Source organism: Coregonus lavaretus, assembly GCF_964263955.1.
Source record: "Coregonus lavaretus genome assembly, chromosome: 23".
Lineage (NCBI taxonomy): Eukaryota > Metazoa > Chordata > Actinopteri > Salmoniformes > Salmonidae > Coregonus > Coregonus lavaretus.
In genome coordinates, this window is record NC_140010.1 from 42,307,312 (window position 1) to 42,334,500 (window position 27,189).

The 27,189-nt window shown below is 43.4% G+C and overlaps 1 protein-coding gene across 2 annotated transcripts in view; it reads right to left on the reverse strand.

The window, feature by feature from the left end:
* Window positions 1-9,483: 9,483 nt before the first annotated feature.
* dlg1b (discs large MAGUK scaffold protein 1b) overlaps window positions 9,484-27,189 on the reverse strand; it is a 265,655-nt gene continuing 247,949 nt past the window's right edge. For both annotated transcript variants that reach the window (XM_084187957.1, XM_084187958.1), the window contains 8 exons: window positions 26,825-26,921; window positions 25,133-25,174; window positions 13,130-13,180; window positions 12,819-12,920; window positions 12,232-12,404; window positions 11,448-11,557; window positions 11,054-11,145; window positions 9,484-10,780 (listed from right to left, as the gene is read on the reverse strand). In XM_084187957.1, the coding sequence (XP_084044083.1) occupies window positions 10,674-10,780; window positions 11,054-11,145; window positions 11,448-11,557; window positions 12,232-12,404; window positions 12,819-12,920; window positions 13,130-13,180; window positions 25,133-25,174; window positions 26,825-26,921 (774 nt within the window). In that variant the 3' untranslated portion in view covers window positions 9,484-10,673. The remainder of the gene's footprint in view (window positions 10,781-11,053; window positions 11,146-11,447; window positions 11,558-12,231; window positions 12,405-12,818; window positions 12,921-13,129; window positions 13,181-25,132; window positions 25,175-26,824; window positions 26,922-27,189) is intronic.

Here is a 27,189-nt window from a genome sequence, read left to right on the forward strand (position 1 = left end):
TTAAGAAGACATTTCTTCTTAAGGTTCTGTGAATCTCGGCCCTGCTCTTTCCATGACATACAGTAGACTGACAAGGTGAATCCAGGTGAAAGCTATGATCCCTTATTGATGTCACTTGTTAAATCCACTTCAATCAGTGTAGATGAAGGGGATGAGACCGGTTAAAGAAGGATTTCTAAGCCTTGAGACAATTGAGAATGTGTGCCATTCAGAGGGTGAATGGGAAAGACAAATGATTTAAGTGCCTTTGAACGGGATATGGTAGAAGGTGCAACTCAATATTAGGAAGGTGTTCTTAATGTGTGGAATACTCAGTTTGCCCCTATAGAACTCATACGCACACACAGAGACAGACAGACAGACATTCATTCCTCAAACACTTTCATCTTCTGAATCACTGTCCTCCTCTACATCTATGCTGACCGAGCCATCACCAGCCAACATTGAAAATGTCAGTACCGCTGCCACCATGTTTCAATATGCTTTGCGTTGTAGTCACGACAGACAAAGATATATAGTTAAGCAAACTTTACTAGGCATGTTGTCAACCCGCACATTCATACAGTAAATCCCAACTGGTTTGTTTCCTGTGTAACATCAATGAGTAGCATCAATATTGCTACAGTAGCAATAACATTACAATCACTTTCATGCAAGCTTATAAAAGATACTTACTCTGCAACTCTCCGTGTGATATAAACAAAGATCAGATGCAGGAGTGTCTGGGCCGCTGTTATTATTTTTTTTAAATTCGAGTTTGGCCCGGGGCTAAAGTCAAAGGGCGAATATGATTGGACCACACGTCAAACGGGCGATGGTGGTTGGATACGGTTAGTTGAGACTGCCTCGCATTCCCATTGGTGGCTTTGTGACTTTTCGCTAGTTGAGAATGACTAGACATCGGATTGACTGACAGTGTTGTCACTCATTTCACTTAGTTGAGATAATTCAGACAGAAGATTGCGCTCCTAAAGGCGCAAAGGAAAGGAACACTACTTGAAGATCAACCAGTAGATCGCGATGACGGGTTCGTGACCACTATGCTAGATCTACACTGTAAAAAGCATCTAGACATTATCTCCCATTTCTTTTAGACTAGCATTTGGTTTTCAACAGGGGATATTTGTAATAACCTTGCTGTCTGTCTCTCCGACATTTGCAACATTGTTTCAATATTGAAATTCGATCTCAGGAGGAGAGACAGGCTGGAAGCTTTTCTCAGCCAGTCGAAATCATGAATCAGCATAACTTTTATGGCTATATACATATGTCAATAGAAAAACACTAAATGCAGCTAGTTTGCTGTCATTCCAGTTTCAGTTTGAAGTGATTGTGTTTGCTGTGTAGATGGCTATCTCTTCTGAACCGTAGCCTGGCAAAAGAGCAAATGTTTTAAGACAGGAGAAATCGCACATCGTTAGCTCATTGTTATGGATGGATAGATGGATGCCGGCCAAAACTTCATATTTTCAAACAGGTCTTACACTAAAAGGCATCATCATTTTCACAATTTGACAGTATTATTACAACCTCATAGTTTGTAAATATATATAAAACACAGGAAAATCGAATGTTCTTACTGCACTGGGCCTGGTGCGCAGTAGATGGTTAGTGGTGTTATGGTGCGTTTGTCACCAAGTGGGAAGTGGGAATTTACCACATCTGGGAAAAATCCACTTGAACAGCCCTCCAACTGGTAATTACTAGTAAAATCAGCCATGAATCCCCTTGTGACAGGTGGAATACAAGCTTGTTGTGTGCAACAGGGATGTCCAATTGAATGCAAGAGTCAATAAAATAAAATAAACATTTCTAGCCTAACATTTCTATGGGTTGATGTTATATGCTTGAAACACTGTTTTTCACCACAAAATACCAGAAAATTGCCAAAAAGAGTAACCAGCTCACCTGCTTTTACACTATGATTTGACTATTAGATGTTCAATGTTTATTTTTAAAGAAATATTTAAACAGGAATAGTTTCACCATATTAAAATGAGAGTTCAGTTTACATAACAGGGTTGACCTTAAAATGGACAGACTTAATTGAATCATGAATCACATGAAATAAATAATAATCTTCAGCAATAACTTTGTCAAAGCAACAAAATAACTAGGGCTTTACAATGATGATGAAAACTTGGGAGTATTTTAGGGGGTTAGTGGGTTAAAATCTTCCTAGAAATTACTGAGTCATACACACTCACTCACACACACTACATTGACACTCCCACACAAAACCCACACACTACATACACGCAAATACACGCACACTCATAGAAGTGCTGCAGCACCCCCAGAAATCTGGTTGCAATGCTCTCGTCAAGTTAGTTTATTTGTCATATGCACATGAAAGACATGGAGTCACTACATGAACGATAATGTATCATATGTTTGTAGCCATATGTTATTTAAATGCATGTTAGTGCTTTTGATATGTCAAGTACAATAAAAATGCATTTTGACAAAATATATTGTAATGGCGGCAGCCTATTAGATAACTTGGAGGCGTGGCTTTGTCTTAGTACTTTCTGGCCTCCCGTGAGACGAATTGTCATGCCAGTTAATATGTAATGTTATGTTCTGTATTAAAAGTTTAAGCTTGTACACTGTCAGTGGTATCAAAGAGCCTACTAAAGTTTAATTGCTGAGACTGTTACCATTTTGTTACTATAGGATTTGCCATACATTTTAATTAAGAAATATATATCTTACAGATACATTTAAATGCATGTTGGAATATATTTTACAAATCATTTTCTAATACATTTTTATATATATTTACCAAATAGATCAATAAATACGTAAAAAATGTATTGGAAAATACATTAATGTATTTCAGAATGTATTTTGAAATACATTAACTACATTTTCCAATGCATTTAACATGCACTACATGGCCAAAAGTATCTATCGTCGAACATCTCATTCCAAAATCATGGGCATTATTAAAGAGTTGGTCCCCCCTTTGCTGCTAGAACAGCCTCCACTCTTCTGGGAAGGCTTTCAACTAGATGTTGGAACATTGCTGCGGTGACTTGCTTCCATTCAGCCACAAGAGCATTTCACTTTGAACACACCAATTGCGTCATTTTGCAAAATAGTATGCAGCATCATCTAGATTTGTGTGCAACAAAAGTTCAACATTCACCTTCTGCTACCATTTCTGTCAACCCGTTTACGCATACAGTTTGATGCATACGTTCGATAAATCCAACGTATGCCCCACACAGAACGCACTGCTACTGCCTCTGCAACTGCCTCGGCAAACGCAGCGTTCCATTGGAAATGAATGTACTTCTGGTGTACCAAAACGCAATGACGCAGTGGGTGTGTTCGAAGCGTGAGTGAGATCGGTTAGGCCTGGCTCGCAGTCATCGTTCCAATTTATCCCAAAGGTCTTCGATGGGGTTGAGGTCAGGGCTCTGTGCAGGCCAGTCAAGAGAATCCTCATCTCTCCCAAGTGGTCATTCTCAATTTTTCCCCTAACCCATCTGTCTATCTCCTCATTTGAATTCCACGCTGTCACAGTCACTAGCCCATTTAAGCTTAATATCCTTGTCATCTATCGCCCTCCAGGTTCCCTTGGAGAGTTCATCAATGAGCTTGATGCCTTGATAAGTTCCTTTCCTGAGGATGGCTCACCCTTCACAGTTTTGGGGGATTTCAACCTCCCTACGTCTACATTTGACTCATTTCTCTCTGCCTCCTCCTTTCCACTCCTCTCCTCTTTTGACCTCACCCTCTCACCGTCCCCCCCTACTCACAAGGCAGGCAATACGCTTGACTTCATCTTTACTAGATGTTGCTCTTCTACTAATCTCACTGCAACTCCCCTCCATGTCTCCGACCACTACTTTGTATCCTTTTCTCTCTCGCTCTCCTCCAACACTACTCACTCTGCCCCTACACAGATGGTAACGCGCCGCCGCAACCTTCGCTCTCTCTCTCCCACTACTCTCTCCTCTTCCATCCTATCATCTCTTCCCTCTGCTCAATCCTTCTCCCTCCAATCTCCTGATTCTGCCTCCTCAACCCTCCTCTCCTCCCTTTCTGCATCCTTTGACTCCCTGTGTCCCCTATCCTCCCGGCCGGCTCGGTCCTCCCCTCCAGCTCCGTGGCTTGATGACTCATTGTGAGCTCACAGAACAGAGCTCCGGGCAGCTGAGCGGAAATGGAAGAAAACTAAACTCCCTGCCGACCTGGCATCTTTTCACTCCCTCCTCTCTACATTTTCTTCATCTGTTTCTGCTGCTAAGGCCACTTTCTACCACTCTAAATTCCAAGCATCTGCCTCTAACCCTAGGAAGCTCTTTGCCACATTTTCCTCACTGGAAGAAGGTTGACGACATCCGATCCTCGTTTGTTAAGTCTAATGACACTGCTGGTCCTGCTCACACTGCCCTACCCTATGCTTTGACTTCTTTCTCCCCTCTCTCTCCAGATAAAATCTTGCGACTAGTGACTGCAGGCCGCCCAACAACCTGCCCGCTTGACCCCATCCCCTCCTCTCTTCTCCAGACCATCTCCGGTGACCTTCTCCCCTACCTCACCTCGCTGATCAACTCATCCTTGACCGCTGGCTATGTCCCTTCCGTCTTCAAGAGAGCGAGAGTTGCACCCCTTCTCAAAAAACCAACACTCGATCCCACTGATGTCAACAACTACAGACCAGTATCCCTTCTTTCTTTTCTTTCCAAAACTATTGAGCGTGCCGTCTTTAGCCAACTCTCTTGCTATCTCTCTCAGAATGACCTTCTTGATCCAAACCAGTCAGGTTTCAGGACTGGTCATTCAACTGAGACTGCTCTTCTCTGTGTCACGGAGGCTCTCCGCACTGCTAAAGCTAACTCTCTCTCCTCTGCTCTTGTCCTTCTAGACCTGTCTGCTGCCTTTGATACTGTGAACCATCAGATCCTCCTCTCCACCCTCTCCGAGCTGGGCATCTCCGGCGCGGCTCACTCCTGGATTGCGTCCTACCTGACCGGTCGCTCCTACCAAGTGGCGTGGCGAGAAGCTGTCTCCGCACCACGTGCTCTCACCACTGGTGTCCCCCAGGGCTCAGTTCTAGGCCCTCTCCTTTTCTCCCTATACACCAAGTCACTTGGCTCTGTCATATCCTCACATGGCCTCTCCTATCATTGCTACGCTGACGATACACAACTAATCTTCTCCTTTCCCCCTTCTGATAACCAGGTGGCGAATCGCATCTCTGCATGTCTGGCAGACATATCAGTATGGATGACGGATCACCACCTCAAGCTGAACCCTGGCAAGACGGAGCTGCTCTTCCTCCCGGGGAAGGACTGCCCGTTCCATGATCTCGCCATCACGGTTGACAACTCCGTTGTGTCCTCCTCCCAGAGTGCGAAGAGCCTTGGCGTGACCCTGGACAACACCCTGTCGTTCTCCGCTAACATCAAGGCGGTGACCCGATCCTGCAGGTTCATGCTCTACAACATTCGGAGAGTACGACCCTGCCTTACACAGGAAGCGGCACAGGTCCTAATCCAGGCACTTGTCATCTCCCGTCTGGATTACTGCAACTCGCTGTTGGCTGGGCTCCCTGCCTGTGCCATTAAACCCCTACAACTCATCCAGAATGCCGCAGCCCGTCTGGTGTTCAACCTTCCCAAGTTCTCTCACGTCACCCCCCTCCTCCGCACACTCCACTGGCTTCCAGTTGAAGCTCGCATCCGTTACAAGACCATGGTGCTTGCCTATGGAGCAGTGAGGGGAACGGCACCTCCGTACCTTCAGGCTCTGATCAGTCCCTACACCCAAACGAGGGCATTGCGTTCATCCACCTCTGGCCTGCTGGCTCCCCTTCCTCTGCGGAAGCATAGTTCCCGCTCAGCCCAGTCAAAACTGTTCGCTGCTCTGGCACCCCAATGGTGGAACAAGCTCCCTCACGACGCCAGGACAGCGGAGTCACTCACCACCTTCCGGAGACATTTGAAACCCCACCTCTTTAAGGAATACCTGGGATAGGATAAAGTAATCCTTCTACCCCCCCCCCCCCCCCCCAAAAAAAAAAAAAAAAAATTGTAAAGTGGTTATCCCACTGGCTATAGGGTGAATGCACCAATTTGTAAGTCGCTCTGGATAAGAGCGTCTGCTAAATGACGTAAATGTGCCCTTGAGCAAGGCACTTAACCCTAATTGCTCCTGTAAGTCGCTCTGGATAAGAGCGTCTGCTAAATGACTAAAATGTAAAATGTAAATGTAAGTTCTTCCACACCGATCTCAAGAAACCATTTCTGTATGGACCTCGCTTTGTGCACGGGGGGTGGCATCTCCTGGCATCCGCCAAACCTAGATTAGTCCGTCGGATTGCCAGATGGTGAAGCGTGATTCATCGCTCCAGAGAACACGTTTCCACTGCTCCACAGTCCAATGGCGGCGAGCTTTACACCACTCCGGCCGACGCTTGGCATTGCGCATAGTAATCTTAGGCTTGTGTGCGGCTGCTTGGCCATGGAAACCCATTTCATGGAGCTCCCAACGATCGGTTATTGTGTGACATTGCTTCCAGAGGCAGTTTGGAACTTGGTAGTGAGTGTTGCAACCGAAGACAGACGATTTTTACACGCTATGCGCTTCAGCACTCGCCGGTCCCGTTCTGTGAGCTTGTGTGGCCTACCACTTCACGGCTGAGCCGTTGTTGCTCCTAGACGTTTCCACTTCACAATAACAGCACTTGCAGTTGACCGGGGCAGCTCTAGCAGGGCAGAAATTTTACGAACTGACTTGATGGAAAGGTGGCATCCTATGACGGTGCTACGTTGAAAGTCACTGAGCTCTTCAGTAAGTGCCATTCTACTGCCAATGTTTGTCTATGGAGATTGCATGGCTGTGTGCTCGATTTTATACACCTGTCAGCAACGGGTGTGGCTGAAATAGCCAAATCCACTAATTTGTGTCCACATACCTTTGGCCGTGTAGTGTATATTTGTGACATATACTGAAAAGCAATATAAACGCAACATGCAACAATTTCAACGATTTTACGTAGTTACAGTTCATATAACAAAATCAGTCAATTGAAATAAATAAATTAGGCCCTAATCTATTGATGACTGGGGAACCAGGCCCAGCCAATCAGAATGAGTTTTCTCCACAAAAGGGCTTTATTACAGACAGAAATACTCCTCAGTTTCATCAGCTGTCCTGGTGGCTGGTTTCAGACGATCCCGCAGGAAAAGGTCCTGGGCTGGCGTGGTTACATGTGGTCTGCGGTTGTGAGGCTGGTTGGACGTACTGCTAAATTCTCTAAAACGGCATGGTAGAGAAATTAACATTCAATTATCTGGCAACAGCTCTGGTGGACATTCCTGCAGTCAGCATGCCAATTGCACACTCCCTCAAAACTCGAGACATCTGTGACATTGTGTTGTGACAAAACTGCACAATTTAGAGTGGCCTTTTATTGTCCCCAGTACAAGGTGCACCTGTGTATTGATCATGCTGTTTAATCAGCTTCTTGATATGCCACACCTGTCAGGTGGATGGATTATCTTGGCAAAGGAGAAATGCTCACTAACAGGGATGTAAACAAATTTGTGCACAAAATTGGAGATAAATAAGCTTTTGTGCATATGGAACATTTCTGGGATCTTTTATTTCATCTCATGAAACATGGGACCAAAACAATATTTTTGTTCAGTATATATTTTCCATACATTCCGTAATCCAATTCTTAATATTTCACGTATCCTATATTTTATATATATTTTTCTTCCCATATGGGCTATTATTGAGTGCTTTTCTCAATAGTGTAATGGAGTGTTGTGAGCATACCAGTATGTGGAAAACTGGTTGGCTGTGTATTATGAATAATACACCCACCTAAGCCCTGTTTCCAGACCTGGATTAAGTCTATTCCTAGACTAAGAATAAGCCCTTACAAGTTAGATTCTCAGACTGAATAGAGCATGATTTTTAGTCCAGGAGAAGGTTTGAGCAGGGTCCAGGAAACCGGCTCCTATTAGAGGCATCCAACCATATTGCTGTTACCAGTTTGGGGTGGCTTTTCACTCTTGCTGCCTCTATCGGACTTCCCCAATAGGCCGAGTCTGCTTGTTCGTTGCAATGACCTCATGATGTATAGCTTCAAATGTTTAAAAAAGTAATGTTGCGCTCATGGAATGTCATTCCTTGAGCACCAGCCTACAGATATGTCTTGAAATCAAGTGCAATTTGCATCTTAAGACTCACATCTATTACTACAACACACACACAAACAATTGAGGGGTGGTCAATTGAAATAGGGTTTAAGATCTGGCACCACACACACACACCAGAAAGAAAAGACTCGCACCCACACTAAGTTGGATGAGAAATGTTTTTTGTTTTTTATTCATTTATGAGCTGTTCTCCTCTCTGATTAATGGAATGAATGAGAATCGGTAGGTTATTTACATGTTTCCAGACAGTCCCAAAAATTTCTGAAGAAAAGTGGAGGAGGTGAGGTGGTAGAAGATGCAGTTTTGTGGTGTAGAAAAAGCTGTTATCTTGAAGGCGAGGATGGGGGAGGCCTCGCTGAGGGACACAAGCCATGTGTGGAGCTTGTGAATGAAGTCTATAAAAAAAGTCTAATGGGGTAAAGTCTGGACCTTCAGTTCCCATATCTACTGTAGAACCGGCATCATTGCATTCTGGAAAAAACCCACTCAAGAATAGCCAGTACATTCCTCACGTGAAGCTGTGTTGTTTTCAAGTCAGGGCCTTTAAACATTTGGCAGGTGTAAAAAACAAATGTTATGTTATTTAATATTAATGTTATATTACTTCTAGTCATCTGTAGTTTTATGGGTTACATCGTTTTTTCAAAATCTTGTAGGCTATCACATGAGTAAAGACTAGTCAGTTACTATAATAGGACACGGGAGGATTCTAGCTGCCATAGTGGCCCTTTCTGAGACTGCTCTCTAATCTAAAACATTGGTTTTACCACAGGCCTCTATGGCCTGACCTGGGTAGGGGAAGTGGTCTGTATAGTCCTGGTACAGTAGAGACTCTCTGACTGCTCCAGGGTGAAGTTTCCCCCAGGTGCAGATCTAGGATAAGCTTCCCTTCCCTCAATCCTAACCTTAACCATTGGGGGGAAAATGCTAAATTGACCCAAGATCAGTGTCTAGGGGCAACTTCACCTTACACCTCAAACTTGAAACAGGGATAGTGTTTCACAATAGTGACACCCTGTTCATAATTTCACAGTTTAATCAATAATTGAGGTATTAGTTGTGGGGGAAAAGAGCATACCCATAGGTTCTTTAGAACCAGAATAAGGGAGCACTGTATTAGAATAATCGTTTTTCTGATGTAGACTTTAATAATTTCTTTAAAAATAAAATGTTAAAGGAGGTGGTGGTAAAAGAAAACAAAAAAATATATATTCATATTTAAATATATTTGATACTTTTGTATTTATATATGATTAAAAATGCAACGAAAATAATTCCCATAGTATTAGTGCTTAAGTAAAGTTCAATATAGACTTTTATTATAACAAAATAGGCAGTTTACGGAGGGTTAAATATATGTTAAAATCTCATTGTACAATAAAGTTGTTACATTTTTGCATTTGCAATTTGCTGACAAACCTAAGGACACCTAAAAATGGCAGTTCCTTACTTTCGCATCTGTAAAAGGACTCTCAAAAACAATTCAAACGATCAAAGATGGTCATTTAAACAGCAAGACACAGCTTAAAAACTCTCCATAGTTCTTACACTGATCTCAAACTCAAGTTCTAGAGGGCACTATGTGTTTTAGTAGGAGCAATATCACATTTTGCTCCTGAAAATGTCAATATTAGTCCAGAAATCAAACACTCATGTAGGATGCAAATGATATCTTTGCTAAAAGAATTACAACCGTACAAACAGTAATGCTGTTTCCGTCACACAGTTCTTGTTAAGAGCAGAGGTCAGAGTAAAACCCTTTGAATGGACACACTACACACACTCTACCCTCCAGGACTTGAGTTGAAGAACCCTGTTCAATCAAGTGCCGCACAAGAAACATCTGTGTGCCGCTCAAAGACACAAAATCCAATGGCTTTCTAACATGGATACACTGGTAAGGAGCGGGGGGAAAAGTGAATACAACTGTGTAAAAAAAAAAAAGAAGAAGAGTACTATGATAAATTTGCTGAAGGATGAAGATTGGGGGGTAAAAGAAAGTGGAAAAAGGTAATAAAAAGACATGCTGTTAAAGCTATCACGTGCAAAGTTTTGCTTTGTGTTTCCGCTACTTATAACCTAATGCTTCCTTCCTTCTTCTTCGATTCGGAAAAAAAAACTAGACTTAAAAAGGAGGTACCTTTAAGCCGCGAGTCACTTAAACGTTGTTTCACTTTCCTTTTTTCGTAGAAAGTCACCTCCTTTAAGCATTAAGGAACTGTACCGTTTTAACAACATCATCTGCCGCTCTGGCTATTTGTTGTTGTCATCACTGGCCATCACTGTCACTTCTCGGTCAGTGGGACCGAAGACTTAGGTCATGAGAGAAGCCTGGCAGAGGAGGGGGATTGAGGAAGAAGGGGGTGATAAGGTTCGGACCGTTTGGGAGATAGTAGGGTAGTGTTGCCAGTTTCAGCAGAACAGGGCATAAATCATAAATAAAAAGGAGAGGAGGACGACGGGGGAGTAGAAAGTGTTGTGACCTCTTCATAATTTCTCCTTGGATAGCACCCATATGAACGGGCCAGACTGTTCCTCTATGATCTGCTTGACTTGCTCGTAGATCTCCTCCAAGGTGTCTCCTTGAACGATGGCTGAAACAGAGACAAAAAAGGCTTAGTGACTGGTTAAGCTTAGCTCGTGGCTTCTCATCCAATAGCCTTTATACGCATCTACTATGCATCTACTTGTAATGCTGTGTGTACTCTGTTGCTTTCATCGTAATTTCTTTGCCTGTGAAGCCCCTTAAAGATTTCCCTGTGTTAAAAAAAGGGTGCTACACACATACAAATAAACTAAACAATTAAATGTTAAACTAACCGTCCCATGTCATGCCAAGGTCACAGAGAAATGGGTTAGTTTGTCACCTGTAAAATGCTCGGTGAACTCCTGCTCCAGCTTGGCGGCTCTGTCAAAGGTCTTCCTGCCCTGCTCCTCCGTCAGCCTCTTATTCATCTCCCTGATAGAAAGGGAGAGAACAGCACAATGAAAACCCTGTACACAACAGTGCGTCTAGATTCAGGTACTAATTCCGGCAAGAACAACTAGCTATCCAAAACAAATGTAGAAAGACACACCGATAACCGACCTAAACTTCTTATTTTAAAAATGTTAATTGCAGAGTGCATGATACAGGCTTTTGCGCCAGTTAAGCGCCAAACCGACGGAGCTAATAGCGACCATCAAGTCTTCTAAACTAAGCTGACAGTTGTACCAGGTGGATGAGCATCTAAAGCTGACAGAGAATCAGCTCCCACTCACATGATGTTCTCCACGGACTTGGGTTTGATGAAAACGGCGATGGGATGGAGCTGGGCCAGCTGCAGCCTCTTGATGGCGTTGCCCGACACATCCAGGATGCAGTGTTTGCCCTTAGGGAGGGAACAGAGAAATCTGGTGGGTGTAGTGTTGTCACGATACAGAAACACAAACCAGACTGAACTCTATGATATGCTTTATGTAAAATATTGTTTGCTGTGCCGGAGTCAGGTGTAGTGGCCTAAGCTCCCGACTCAGGACCACATATGCACCCTGGCGATAGCGGTTTGAGCCCCGTCTTGGCCAACTTCTGTCTATGCCCCTACTATCTGTCTCCCTCTACATTTCCCGCTGTACTGTCAAAAGAATACAAATATGATGTGCTGTAGCTTGGAAAATAAACAGATCTGACTTTGGGTGACAACATAAGGCATAACTCCTATTAACTGGAGCAGGATTTCACAGAGCCCTGAATGAGCACCTCTGCTTAGTGAGAGAACCTAAAGTTAAACAATGGCGACCCCTTTTAGCCACCTAGGGTACATGTATGTCTATGCATATTCCTAAAAATCTAAGGGTATATTTATCTACTGGAAATTACAGGGCATCTTACAGACTGTTGCTTTTAAGGCTGAACACACTCAAGCCAGTTACATCCAGGGTGGGAATAAACCAGCCTTGGTTGAAAGTACGTCAATACAACCAGAAACCAGCTTTGCCCGCCATGGTGGGACTGCACACAGTGAAGAAGTTCCGCTAAGGATGGCCTTCTATTTGGTCCACGTACCTTCTCTGCCACCTCACGCACCGACTGCACGCTGGTCCCGTACAGGTGGTTGTTGTACTGGCCTGCCTCGATAAACTTGTGGTCCTGGATGTCCTTCTCCATCTGCTCCCTGGACACCACAAAGTGGTAGTCCCTGGTATCCACCTCATAGTCCCGCTTAGGTCTGGTTGTGTCTTGGGGGGAAAGGAAAGGTCCAGTGTTAGACGTATGGCAGAAACTCCCTCTTTCCCATCCTTACATTAATCCAATGCTTTTAAATGTGTGGGGAAGAGTGCAAAAGTCCCAAATGGCACTCTGTAGTGCATTACTTTTGAACAGAGTATAAAAGAGGGATGCATATTTTGTGAGCATTAGTAAGAAGAGATCAGCTCAGACTGCGTGACCAAATGGTTTGCCTGCAAGTAGAGAAATTCCTATTTTCACCTTGGACAATATTATGCATGAAGAGACAGTTACCATTGTAATGAATGGTGCACGTTTTCTCAGCCACAACTTGTGTTTGAGGTACTAAATAACCTTGCCATGAAATTGTAAAAGTGCTGTCCATTACCAGGGCAAACACATAAGACAAGTAACATTACACTCACGGGGTACACAGGACCCAAATTTGTCGGGGAACTCCGATATCAGGTCGTCGTTTACCCGATCCTTCATGGGACCGAGAATAATCACTGGACGGGTGTAGTTCACTGATGGGAGAACAAAAAGCCAACAGCTAAGATTGTGTTTGAAGAATCCAAACACAGTCCAGCAATTTGGAAAAACATCACACTTCTAACTGAAATTGTGTTTTTACACACCAACGCCTCCTGAAGCTTTACACATTGAAATCAAACGTGATTTAAATGTTAACAAGGCACCAAAGGTTTTTGACTGTGATGGAGAAAAAGAGGCTCACCTTCCTGTTGACTGACTGGCTCGTAGGACAGCACGTACTCCTCTTGACCACCTGAGAACAACGAGTGACCACAGAAGAACCATGCTTTGCATCACACAAGAGTACAGAAAATAATTCCACATTGATACTTTTCTGTATATATCTATGTTGTTTTTTATACGCTATGCAAGTGACGCGGCAAGTAGCTTTGTCGTTTTTTGAACTTTTGTAGGCATTTTGAATGGTCTCCAGCGCAGGAAAATTATGAAAGGCATCTGGCAGAAGTAAATTAATCCACAAACACGACTATAATTTGTTATATAGCTTATATATCAGTGTTTTCAAGAATTTGGTGATATAATCGTCAAGCCCATTCAATAGATCAGGGACATGAACACGAAAGTATGACATAGGAATGCGTCACTTGCACACGGTATTGAAGTGACTATTTGAAACCACAAGCTTGGTATACATTGGTTAGCTGACGTCATAAAAACGATGTGCACGCTTCCATGGGGAAAAAGTCAGTGTGTTGTTCTGATTCTGGATGGCCAGGTTGCTAGCAAGAATGACAAGAAACTGCCATGTGGGTAATCATAAGTGGCAAGTTTCAGCTTGTTATTGATACCATGCCTTGCTTCGAGGTGTTTTGATGGATTTCGTGTCAATGCTAATATGGCTAATATTTCGCTAGCTAGCTAACCAACAACTGTAACGATGTATTTGAGAGACAAGTGCTCATTGTGAAAATGTATTTATGTTTTCAATAAACATAGAAATATAGCTTAAATGTTGTCAACAATCTAAGCCAACCACGTCTGTTTTGGCCCTTAGTTTCACAAGCCTCGGTTTTGTTGCTAAACAACCAACCCGTCTATAGCTCATGATCCTAGAACAATTTTCCTTGGTTTTAGGATGAGAGCTTTGGAGCAATGGTATGGGCAAAAGTTTGATCAGAGGATCATTGAATTTATGCAAATTGAGTTGGTTGGAGGTCATGTTGAATGAACATATGGCTAAGCTGGTTATACAAGAGCTGAGCAGTAAGTGATCTCTTTAATTCGGCGAAACAATGGTTGCACCACAAATGACATCCTAATCCCTACATAGTGCACAACTTGCCCTATGGGCCCTGGTTAAAAGTAGTGCACTATATAGGGAATAGGGTGCCATTTGGGACGTAGATGTTGCGGTAGCGTAATTAACATCCCTGTGTTATGAGTCTGACCAATATTTATGTTCATACACAATGTGTTAAGAAGATTAAAATAGCAGATCAGACATTAACAAAAACTGAGACCTCTTGTTCCAAATGGACCCGAGAACAGTCACACCCGTTCTGAAAAGGCCAGTAAAAAAAGTAATAAATAAATAAAAACTGTTCCTTGTGTTTCGATGGCATATTCAAAACGTCATAGCCTATTGTTTTATTGTTTTTTACTTTCCTAAAATATTACTTGTCCATCACGGTACAGCTGTCGGAGATCTGAGCATTAAATGCATCAGGGCATTGCGCGCATAGGCCCCCAAAGAAATCTGAGTGGCTACGGATAGAGTTTCTGTATCCTAATTTGCCCAGGCTAAAAATACGGATATTTCTGTGCATGTGCAGGATCATTTTTCTATCTAGCCGAGTGCCCACTCCGCTGCCTTACGTAGCTGCTGTGCTGAGTGCTCCGCTGCCATTCCCCCCCTCCTTGATCGCCTTTGTCTGGTCACTGGTGTAGCCTACAAACTTCATGTTGTACACAAAACTGTTCAAACTACTGCATTTCATGCCTCAGTAAGCATAAGCGCGATTTCAAGTTCTTTTTTTTCAGGAGGGGAGTAGGCATGGCCTAACATTTTTAGAAGCATTAAACCAGAACCTTGATACTGTTTGACATCTAAGGTTGAACATTAGTCATGAAGATTAGGCTAATTTGTTTTTTCAAAACGTGTTTCGCTAGACTGCCTGTTTGTGTCATGCTTATGTTTGCAATATTGACAACAAAGTTTGTACGAACATGTCGATAATGTATTTTGTGTAAAATGCATGATTTGAGAAAATGAACTGCACATTTTAAAGGAACCGGTTGACTGTCTTTTAGCTAGCTAGGTCTTTTTAATGGTCTAAATTTGCACTAAGAATCGCTAGATAAAGACAAAGTCAACCGGTTCCTTTAAAAATTGCAGTTAACAAATCGTGCATCTATTGACAAGTTTTACACAAAATACATTATCGACATGTTCGTACAAACTTTGTTGTCAGTATTGCAAACATAAGCATGACATAGGCAGTCCAGCGATTTCATGTTCTTCTTAGCTGCGGAGTTACATGCAGCTATTTACTCTCACCACGATATCAGCATATACGGCATAACTATGGCACCGGGCAATGCAAAACGAACTCACCAATTGTCAGACTATTTTCACCGGTCTGGATACACGCTCGACTGCCTAGAATCTAGGGGTACCCAGATGTGGAACGCATCAAGACACAGACACGCAGTCTAATAATAGATGTAATTATATTTTTTCCATCATCATTGCAATCATTGGCTATGCTGCACAGGAGGCAGACAGGCAGTCAAGTAGTGTTCTTTTTTCAGGAACCTACGATATGGCAGCAACTATAAAGATTAGCCTACATCATCACTAAAAATGCTGATAATTTTTTTCTCCAAAGTGTAGGGACTGCGTCCTGCTTGTGCAACTGCAATATCCATTACAACAGACAGAGAAGGTTGTAGCCTTCATAATATGTGTTTTGGAATGTTCGTTCAAATCGCCACTGGGTTTTTATTTCAGCTGTTCAGAAATATGAGGCAGTGACATGGGCTACATTCTCATGGTTCAGAAGAGGGTGAGTAAAGAACAAGACGTGAAGAGAGGGGGAGTGTGAGCAGCAACTACGTTAGAAAAACGAATGTGTGCGTAAAATAATACATGCACAGAACGTGATCTGGATCCTTAGCTTTAAGAAAGACGTTTTCGATGGGTGGGCGGGGGCAGAGTGTAGGCGAACATTACATATCCGTAGCCACAGCCTTAATTAAGCTGACAGTCCCCAAAATCAGGCACTATAATTACTTTTTAAAATATGTATACATTTACATGACTTATTGTACTGATTTCCCACCATTTTATAAGTCAGAAGACAACAATCCAGACCTTCCTAGGACATTATAAAGGTCCTCTTTCGAATTAACTTGTATTTGCCTCCCTCTGGTGGTCGGCTGCATCATTACATCGATTTATCTCACTTCACTACAACATTATGTCAAAAGGGCGGTCCTTAGGAAAACATTTATCCAGCTCGACTGCTTCACGGCACAGACATGCCAAAGCAATCGCTGAATTTGTCTCGAGCAGGCGGATATAAATACATAACTTTCATAGCTCTACGATAAAGAATGCGACCTACAACTTTCTTAAACCTAAAAAAGTAATTTTGTGTGCCATTTTTATCCTTGTCAGATAGGGTACTACTGCTATAGGGCCTTCTAACATCCACAGTGCATTGAACGTGGACGGAATCACGGAATCCAGACATTAAAACGGAATTCAACAATATTAGAAAGTGTATTGAACTTAGTAGTGAATCAACTAAATGTATTGACAATTAATTAATTAGCCCCAGTTTGGTGCCGGAGGGGATGGCTGCCGTTTTACGGGCTCCTAACTAACTGTGCTATTTTGTGTGTTTTTTTTCGCATTGTTTGTAAATTATTTTGTACATAATGTTGCTGCTACTGTCTCTTATGACCGAAAATAGCTTCTGGATATCAGAACAGCGATTATTCACTTCGAACTGAACAAAGATTTTTTATTTAATAAGTCCGACTGCTTCTCAGAGACCAGGCCCAAATCCCCGTCATTCGCGTGAAAAGACGGAAATGCAGGGGGCGGAGATCAGGGTTCTATTGGCCAATGTGCAATCACTGGAGAATAACACTGGATGATCGCCTTTCAAGACTATCCTACAAACGGGACATTAAAAACTATAATATCTTATGTTTCACCGAGTTGTGGCTGAACGACGACACAGATAATATAAAGTTGGCTGGGTTTTCCGTGCGTCGGCAGGACAGAACAGCTACGTCTGGTAAGACGAGGGGTGTGTGTGTGTCTATTTGTCAATAACAGCTGGTGCGCGATGTCTAATATTAAGGAAGTCTCGAGGTATTGCTTGCCTGAGGTAGAGTACCTCATGATAAGCTGTAGACCACACTATCTACCAAGAGAGTTTTCATCTATATTTTTCGTAGCTGTCTATTTACCACCACAAACTGATGCTGGCACTAAGACCGCACTCAACAAGCTGTATCAGGCCATAAGCAAACAAGAAAATGCTCATCCAGAAGCAGAGCTCCTAGTGGCCGGGGTCTTTAACGCAGGCAAAATTTCTACCAGCATGTCACATGTGCAACCAGAGGAAAGAAAACACTAGACCGCCTATACTCCACACACAGACACACATACAAAGCTCTCTCTCACCCTCCATTTGGCAAATATGACCATAATTCTATCCTCCGGATTCCTGCTTACAAGCAAAAACAAAAGCAGGAAGTACCAGTGACTCGCTCAATACGGAAGTGCTCAGATGATGCGGATGCTACGCTACAGGACTGTTTTGCTAGCACGGACTAGAATATGTTCCGGGATTCATTCAATGGCATTGAGGAGTATACCACCTCAGTCACCGGGTTCATCAATAAGTGCATCGGCAACGTCGTCCCCACAATGACCGTACATACATATCCCAACCAGAAGCCATGAATTACAGGCAACATCCTCACCGAGCTAAAGGCTAGAGCTGCCGCTTTCAGGGAGCGGGACACTAATCCAGACGCTTATAAGAAATCCCGCTATGCCCTCAGATGAACAATCAAACAGGCAAAGCGTCAATACATGACTAAGATTGAATCCTACTACACCGGCTCTAACGCTCGTCAGATGTGGCAGGGCTTACAAACTATTACAAAGGGAAACCCAGCCGCGAGCTGCTCAGTGACAAGCCTACCAGACGAGCTAAATGCATTTTATGCTCGCTTCGAGGCAAGCAACACTGAAGCATGCATGAGAGAACCAGCTGTTCCGGACAACTGTGTGATCACGCTCTCCGTAGCCAATGTGAGCAAGACCTTTAAATAGGTCAACATTCACAAGGCCATGGGGCCAGACAGATTACCAGGACGTGTACTCACAGCATACGCGGACCAACTGGCAAGTGTCTTCACTGACATTTTCAACCTTTCCCTGACCGAGTCTGTAATACCTACATGGTTCAAGCAGACCACCATAGTCCCTGTGCCCAAGAAAGCGAAGGTAACCAGCCTAAATGACTACCTCCATGTAGCACTCACGTCGGTAGCCATGAAGTGCTTTGAAAGGCTGGTCATGGCTCACATCAACACCATCATCGCGGAAAACCCTAGACCCACTCCAATTTGTATATCGCCCCAACAGATCCACAGATGACGCAATCTCAATCGCACTCCACACTGCCCTTTCCCACCTGGACAAAAGGAACACCTATGTGAGAATGCTGTTCATTGACTACAGCTCAGCGTTAAACACCATAGTGCCCACAAAGCTCATCACTAAGCTAAGGACCCTGCGACTAAACACCTCCCTCTGCAACTGGATCCTGGACTTCTTGACGGGCCGCCCCCAGGTGGTAAGGGTAGGCAACAACACATCTGCTTAGTCCCCTCCTGTACTCCCTGTTCACCCACGACTGCGTGGCCAAGCACGACTCCAACACCATCATTAAGTTTGCTGACGACACAACAATGCTAGGCCTGAACACCGACAACGATGAGACAGCCTATAGGGAGGAGGTCAGAGACCTGGCAGTGTGGTGCCAGGACAACAACCTCTCCCTCAACGTGAGCAAGACAAAGGAGCTGATTGTGGACTACAGGAAAAGGAGGGCTGAACACGCCCCCATTCTCATCGACGGGGCTGTAGTAGAGCGGGTCGAGAGTTTCATGTTTCTTGGTGTCCACATCACCAATAAACTATCATGGTCCAAACACACCAAGACAGTCTTGAGGAAGGCATGACAACACATTTTCCTCCTCAGGAGACTGAAAAGATTTGGCATGGGTCCCAAGATCCTCAAACAGTTCTACAGCTGCACCATCAAGAGCATCCTGACCGGTTGCATCACCGCCTTGTATGGCAACTGCTCGGCATCCGACCGTAAGGCGCTAGAGGGTAGTGCGTACGGCCCAGTACATCACTGGGGCCAAGCTTCCTGCCATCCAGGACCTATTTACTAGGCGGTGTCAGAGGAAGGCCCAAAAAATGGTCAAAGACTCCAGTCACCCAAGTCATGGACTGTTCTCTCTGCTACCGCACGGCAAGCGGTACCGGAGCGCCAAGTCTAGGTCCAAAAGGCTCCTTAACAGCTTCTACCCCCAAGCCATAAGACTGCTGAACAATTATTCAAATGGCCACCCGGACTATTTACATTGACACCCCCCGCCCCCCTTTTGTTTTTACACTGCTGCTACTCGCTGTTTATCACCCCTACCTATATGTACAAATTACCTCGACTAACCTGTACCCCCGCATATTGACTCAGTACCGGTACCCCCTGTATATAGCCTCATTATTGTTATTTTATTGTGTTATTTGTATTTCATTTTTTACTTTAGTTTATTTAGTAAATATTTTCTTAACTCTATTTCTTGAACTGTATTGTTGGTTAAGGGCTTGTAAGTAAGCATTTCACAGTAATGTCTTCACCTGTTGTATTTGGCGCATGTGACAAAACATTTGATTTTGATTTAAAGTTCATCATAAGACATGAACAGAATGCATCAGTGATTCGTATTTTCTAGTTAGAGGCAACAAACGTTCCTTTCTATTAGAGGCAACAAGAATTCCACTTCTGTATGTTCGGTGTGCGCGTGCACCACTTTGTGTAGCCGTTGATGCTAATGAAAAGTATTCTGGTAGATGGAAAGGCTTTCCCAAAAACCTTCTCAATTAAATGTTAACTACAAAGTAGCCTATGATAAACTGGCAGAATGATACAGTATCACGATTATTTGCATCAATCCAGTGGGTATTTGTTTAGCAAACTCTACCATCACGTGCTCTACAAAAACCCGCTAAACAGCAGCCTCTTGCTAGGTGCGCACTGGAATTAAAGGGTAATTACGCCCCAAAATATACATTTCAAACATTTTTCCCAGACCTCAAAAGTGGTATTCTGACGTGGTTTAGGCATTGTTGTGGACTTAGAAGTACAATTAAAGTGTGATTTTGAGAGCGAAAACCTGAAAAGAAAATTGGGGAAACGTAAACCTGGAAAAACTAAATGGAGAAAACGATATTTGGGAAAAAAACAACTGAATCAGGCAAAAAATACAACTGATTTTATAGGGCCCTACATATAGGTGACCCGTTTCAAGAAGCTAGGCGTATAGATTAGGACGGCTATTCCCAAACTGGGGTAAGCGCATTGCCGTCGGGGATACGCCAAATAAAAATGTGATTCACATTTTCAAAACAGTCCATTTAGATTTTCGAACGGGGCTATACATTTGGGTGATGGTTTAACTGCCGAAAATACAATTAAACCATCTAGTGTTCAGCGAAATAACAACACAATGTCAAATGGTAGCCTAGTCAAATAATTAACATCCAATCACATTAACCGTTACTCTCTCGCAGGAATTCTACTAACGGTCCGTATGTAGCCAAACGTAGCTGCTGCTCATTCTGTTTGCTTGAAAATTGATTAATGGTTAAAAACAGTAAGGCCCGTGTCCATAGAGACACATACCAGCTCTACTGGTAGTACTGCTACTACCAGCAGTACTACACCTGCACCTGTCGACGACACAAGTTGTTCTGCTTCCACGAGCACATCCAAAGTTAGCATCAGTAATTCTACATTTGTTGCTTGCCCAGCTAGCACGGACACTGACAGTTGTGAATCTGATGCAGCCGAAGAGCTACTGCCACTTTACCCTGGAAAGCACCGAACAACAGACAGGGATGTTGGACCATCGAAGAGGCGCAAATATGATGAGAACTACATTGATTTGGGGTTCACTTATATAGGGAGTAGTGCCTTTCCTCAGCCACAGTGTGTTATACTCGATGAAACCTTCACTCTTGCGCAGACATTTAGAAACGAAACATGCCAATTTGAAAAATAAGCCACAGGAGTTTTTTTGTTGTTGAGAGAATTAAGATGACTTTCGAGTAGTAAGACATGTATAAAAGTAACAGATACCATTAATAAGAAGGGGCTAGAAGCGTCTGATATGGTGAGCTACCGAGTGGCTAGGACAGGCAAGCCCCATACTATTGTGGAGGACTTCATTCTTCCTGCTGCCGCGGATATGGCTGGGACAATGCTGGGGGAAAAGACCCAAAACATTACATTTATGGGGGGTCAATTAAGGAAGACATCCTCTCCTGCAAACCACTGGAAACCAGGAGAGGATATTTTTAAAGTACTGGACAGCTTTGTAACATCAAATGGACTTTGGTGTTCAAGATGTGTTGGTATCTGTACTGATGGCGCAAAAGCCATGACAGGGAGACATAGTGGAGTGGTAACGCGCGTGCAAGCAGTTGCTCCTGACGCCACTTGGGGATACTGCAGCATCCACGAGAGGCTCTTGCTGCCAAGGGAATGTCTGACAGCTTGAAAGACGTTTTGGACACAGTGAAAATGGTTAACTTTGTTAAAGCAAGGCCCCTGAACTCTCGTGTATTTTCTGCATTATGCAATGATATGGGCAGCGACCATGTAACGCTTTTACAACATACAGAAGTGCGCTGGTTATCAAGGGGCAAAGTATTGACACGTTTTTTATTTATTTATTGAGAGACGAGCTTAAAGTTTTCTTTACTGACCATAATTTTCACTTGTTTGACCGCTTGCATGATGACGAGTTTCTCACACGACTGGCCTATCTGGGTGATGTTTTTTCTCGCCTGAATGATCTGAATATAGGATTACAGGGACTCTCCGCAACTATATTAAATGTGCGGGACAGAATTGAGGCTATGATTAAGAAGTTGGAGCTCTTCTCTGTCTGCATTAACAAGGACAACACACAGGTCTTTCCATCATTGTATGATTTTTTGTGTGCAAATGAACTTAAGCTTACGGACAATGTCAAATGTGATATAGCGAAGCACCTGAGTGAGCTGGGTGCGCAATTACGCAGGTACTTTCCCCAAACGGACGACACAAACAACTGGATTCGTTATCCCTTTCATGCCCTGCCTCCAGTCCACTTACCGATATCTGAACAAGAGAGCCTCATCGAAATTGCAACAAGCGGTTCTGTGAAAATTGAATTTAATCAGAAGTTACTGCCAGATTTCTGGATAGGGCTGAGCTCAGAGTATCATGCCTTGGCAAATCGCGCTGTTAAGACACTGATGCCCTTTCCAACCATGTACCTATGTGAGAGTGGATTCTCGGCCCTAACTAGCATGAAAACTAAATACAGGCACAGACTGTGTGTGGAAAATGACTTAAGACTGAGACTCTCTCCAATACAACCCAACATTGCAGAGTTATGTGCATCCTTTCAAGCACACCCTTCTCATTAACCTGGGGTGAGTTATTCACAATTTTTGATGAACAAATAAGGTTTTATATGTAAGATGGCTAAATAAAGAGCCAAATTATAGATTATGATTATTATTTGTGCCCTGGTCCTATAAGAGTTCTTCGTCACCTCCCATGAGCCGGGTTGTGACAAAAACTCACACTCATTCTTATGTTTAATAAATGTATCATATAGTGTGTGTGGCAGGCTTACAATGATGGCAAAAAACAACATTTGAGAGTGCGCTGACCCTGGTACGCAGCTGGTGGTTGAATGTTTGAAGGGGTACGGGACTATACAAAGTTTGGGAACCACTGGATTAGGATATAGTCCAAGGCTTAAATAGTGGATTTTTATCTGGATTTTTTTCCTTATTGTAGGCTACTACTTTCACCACTTTTAGTCTTGAAATCTTTGGTTGTTTACTACACTACTACCTTACTCACTCTGTTTAGCACATGGCCTCACATGTGAATCCTTAAAGAGATGGGTGGGGCGAAGGCTTAAGAGGGTGTGAACGATGCTGAATAGTTGTAGACTAAGAAGAGCTCTCCAGTAGGTGTACCAAAACATTCAAGGGCCATTTTCTCAAAAGTGGGGTTACAAGTTTATCAACTTTCAAAGCATAATTACTTTCCCATTGTTCCTCAACTGCAGTGTATGATATACCATTTTGTAGCTCTGAGTCTCTACTTAAACATGGCCCTGCCGAGCCGCACTGCTTCTTGACACACTGCTCGCTTAACCCGGAAACCAGCCGCACCAATGTGTTGGAGGAAACACTGTACACCTGGCGACCGAAGTCGGTGCCTTAGACTGCTGCGCCACTCGGGAGGCCTCTGAGTCTCTACTTTTATCCAATGTAAAAAACACAATTTCAAATTTTGCTACATAAAACCAAGTCGAGGCGGTGGTCACATAGGCGTACAGAAGGAGGCAAATTCGTACATTTCCAATCGGAATATTTTTTAAAGAAAGATAAGCATTATATTGTTAGATTACAGGATTACAAAAATTTTTATCACCTCAAGTTTGTTCAACTGTCGGAGTCCGAGCTAGTGCCGGTGCGCACTCATAGGCCTGCAGCTACAGCCAAATAATAGCCACACCACACCAAAGGTTTATAAACTTTATAAGGGTAATATCAAAAGTAAGTCAAGCTGGAGTTTATAGGTAAAATACGAACAGGCTATTATATTGCGGTGAACACTAGGATGAGCCTACATTTGGAAATTAATTTAGCCAACGAAATTGTCTCAACAGAATGAAACAAAACACTGTTTGCATATTTAAAGAACTGGTTTAGATTAGGATAAATAGGCCTACAATAATAACAATACTGATATACAATAATTTAATGATAAAACAAATGATAAATATGAAAATAAATAAATACAAGTTAGAAAATTGCATCAAACCTGAATAGCGACCTGTCCACTAGAATATTAAAACTTGTCCCCATGGAGGGCATTTCCCTTCTTGGCTTCTTTTCACTATACTCTTTCTCCTCTAACTTTCGTTTTACTTCATTGAAAAAAGCCTCCATCTTCGCAATCAACAGTAGCCTAGGCCAAGGCTCCTCTCTCTTCTCTCCTCAGCAACAGGTGCACGAGAGGTGAACGGCCGGAACCAGTTTCAGCTGGACCTGGCCGGCCTAAGTAATACGTTTTAAGTTGCAATTGGCTGACAAAGATAACAAGCGTGCACAGTTTTTCATCACCACACCAATTAAATTAACAGAGGACCGGTTCCGGGTCGAATCTTGGAATGTTGGGTCTGGTGGACCCGTGAAGACCTCTAATACACACACACAGAGACACGAGGGTACATGCAGCACCAGAGTGCATTAATCCAATTCAAGCCTCACAAGCCATCATCGCCATAAGCTTAATCAGAGAGGGTTAACTGAGTTAGCAACTGAACAAGCAAGGCACAAGAGCACTATGGTCCATTTTAGATATACAGTAGTACACACTGGTGAGGGGAAGGGGCATGCTACAATTGCCTGGTCAGTGGTTTGAAATCTGAAATGTAGCGACTAGGGATTAAAATATACAAGGCTAACGTTGGAGTCCTCTCCATAAGTGCGTCCCAAAAGGCACCCTATTCCCTATATAGTGCACTACTTTTGACCAGAGCCCTATGCGGTGCCATTTGAAACGTACCTCAATGTAAAAAACTAAGCATTAAAGGTGGTGTTAGGATCCTTTGTTACATGGACAAATCATCAGAACCAACCATTCACTCACACAGTGTGGCCATCAGTAAAGCATTAGCTAGCTGGATCACTGGGCATTGGGCAAATGTCGCCCCTCACACGGACATATTCAACGTAATGATTTGGTAGCTCACATTAGCACTGCCAGTGCAGTATTATAGCGTGTTGTGGCGCAAGGCAGAGAAGCAGGCATTCATTAATTGGGCAGTGGAAAACTACTTGTAGACTTACGGTAACTACTTTCACTATCGCTGGCATTGGAAGTGACGTGTTCTGGAATTACAACAAAGCAGGAACGTATGGGTAAGTAGCCTAGAGTTGCAAAATTCTGGAAACTTTAAAAGAAAAATCTGGAAAACATCTGGAAAATGTCACAGGTAAGTAGCCACAATGGAGGCAATGATACAGGGATTCAAATGAGTGGCTTTTTGGTAAAAAATCCTTATGGGTCACAACAATACAGAAGTAAGAGAAACAGAGAGGAGATTCTACTGTAAAATGAGCCAGCTCGTGTCATTGTGATCAATTGACAACGCTTTGCATGGTTACAACAGAAGTGACCCTCACACACATCAAAATGACATCACTTTTTAAGGTTACACACAATGGAAAATAGGAGACTTCACTGTTAACCTATACATACAAACACAAATGTATCACTATACTGGGGCATGCGTACACACGCCTGTCCACATGCACACACAGAGCATGTTCATTCTCAGAAAAATTATTATTTCAGACAATTGAGCCCTCGTATGGTTTCACAAATAGACAAAACACATCCCAAAGTGACTAATCCAAGCCAGCTCTGCCAAGTTCAAGAGAGCATCCACACTTTGAGTGTTTCATGTATGGGCATATTTCTAGTGGCATCAGTGTAGATGTTGTATGAGAAAAATACATGTAGATGTTGTATGAGAAAAATACATGTAGATGTTGTATGAGTTTAAAAAGTTCAAAGTTTTGGCTCATCTTTAACTTACCTGGAATGTTTTCATTTCATCGTTTTGTAAATAAAACGATAAGCAAACACTTAAAAATAAAATAAACTATCCCTTTAAAATAAAAACGACACGAGACAGCTGTAAGCCTTCGGTCAGCTCAGTTATGGGATGGGAGAGTGAGACTGGGGTTGAGATGAGCAGGAAGCACTGCTGAGAAACCACTGGAGGAACAGTGTGAAGAATGAAACGGAGAAAGGGAGAGAGGGGACACTGTCTGTCCAAATTATATATGCTGTGGGGGCATATTTCATTTGATATCACTGATAGAAGGTCAGATGATGTGAGAAAATGCTAAAGATTGTGAAGAGATGGAGTGCTAACCAGAAGAGAGTATAAGAGTCAGAGTGTGTATGGGTGGCGGTGGGTAGCTGCAGGGGGGACTTGGGGGGGGACTTACTCTGGCTTTTCGATAGCATGTCGTCAGGGTTGTCCTGTGGAGCAGTCAGCAGAGAGCAAGCCAAACAAGGAAAGAACAACCACAAGGACAAAATGTTACTGGAGTCACAGAGAGAAAGAGACGAGTGGGGGGAGGACTACCGCCGGACACTGCTGTGGCAATGCAACAGAGTGGCCATCTTGGCTCAACAGGAGAGAAAACGGGCTGATATGTGGACTCCATGTTGGTTGTGATAGGCTACATTGCAGCTCAGCCCAATATCACATAGGGAAATTGACTATAAACAGGCTCTTACGAGAAGGCTGCTGGACTGGCCCATTTTTACCCAGTGTTGCAGGGGTGAATTTTATGTTTCTCCTGTGGGCTGGGGTCATGGTTCGGCCCTTGTTGCCAACACTGCCAAACTGTGTCCGGTGTGCCCTCACTGGCCTCTTCTCTCCTCCCGTGCCTGACCTCTGACCTCTACCACTGACAACCCAGAATGCCCGGGTGTAAACGCTCCCTTGATCTCGCTGTACTTACGGTCAACATCGCTCGTTTCCTGCTCGCTTGCATCCTTGTTGTAGAAAGGGAACTTTCGGGAAAATAGGTTCTTTTTACGCTTGTCATTGATTGACTGCTGAGGAAGAGAGCGAAAGGAAGAGGGGGGGGGGGGGGAGAGAGAGAGAAGGTATGGAGAATGTCTAATGTTGGTATGGAGAAAATATATAAGCCCCCTCACCACCTGGTGCTTTGTCTCTGTGGCTAGCCTTGTAGCGAGGTTAACATGAGCGCTAAAGGCTGATTTCTACTCCACTCTTGACGCTAATGCTGTAGCGGGGTTGGCATGAGAGCTACACTGACAATGTAGCTAGCCCTGAAGCAAGGTTTGCATGAGAGTTAAATGC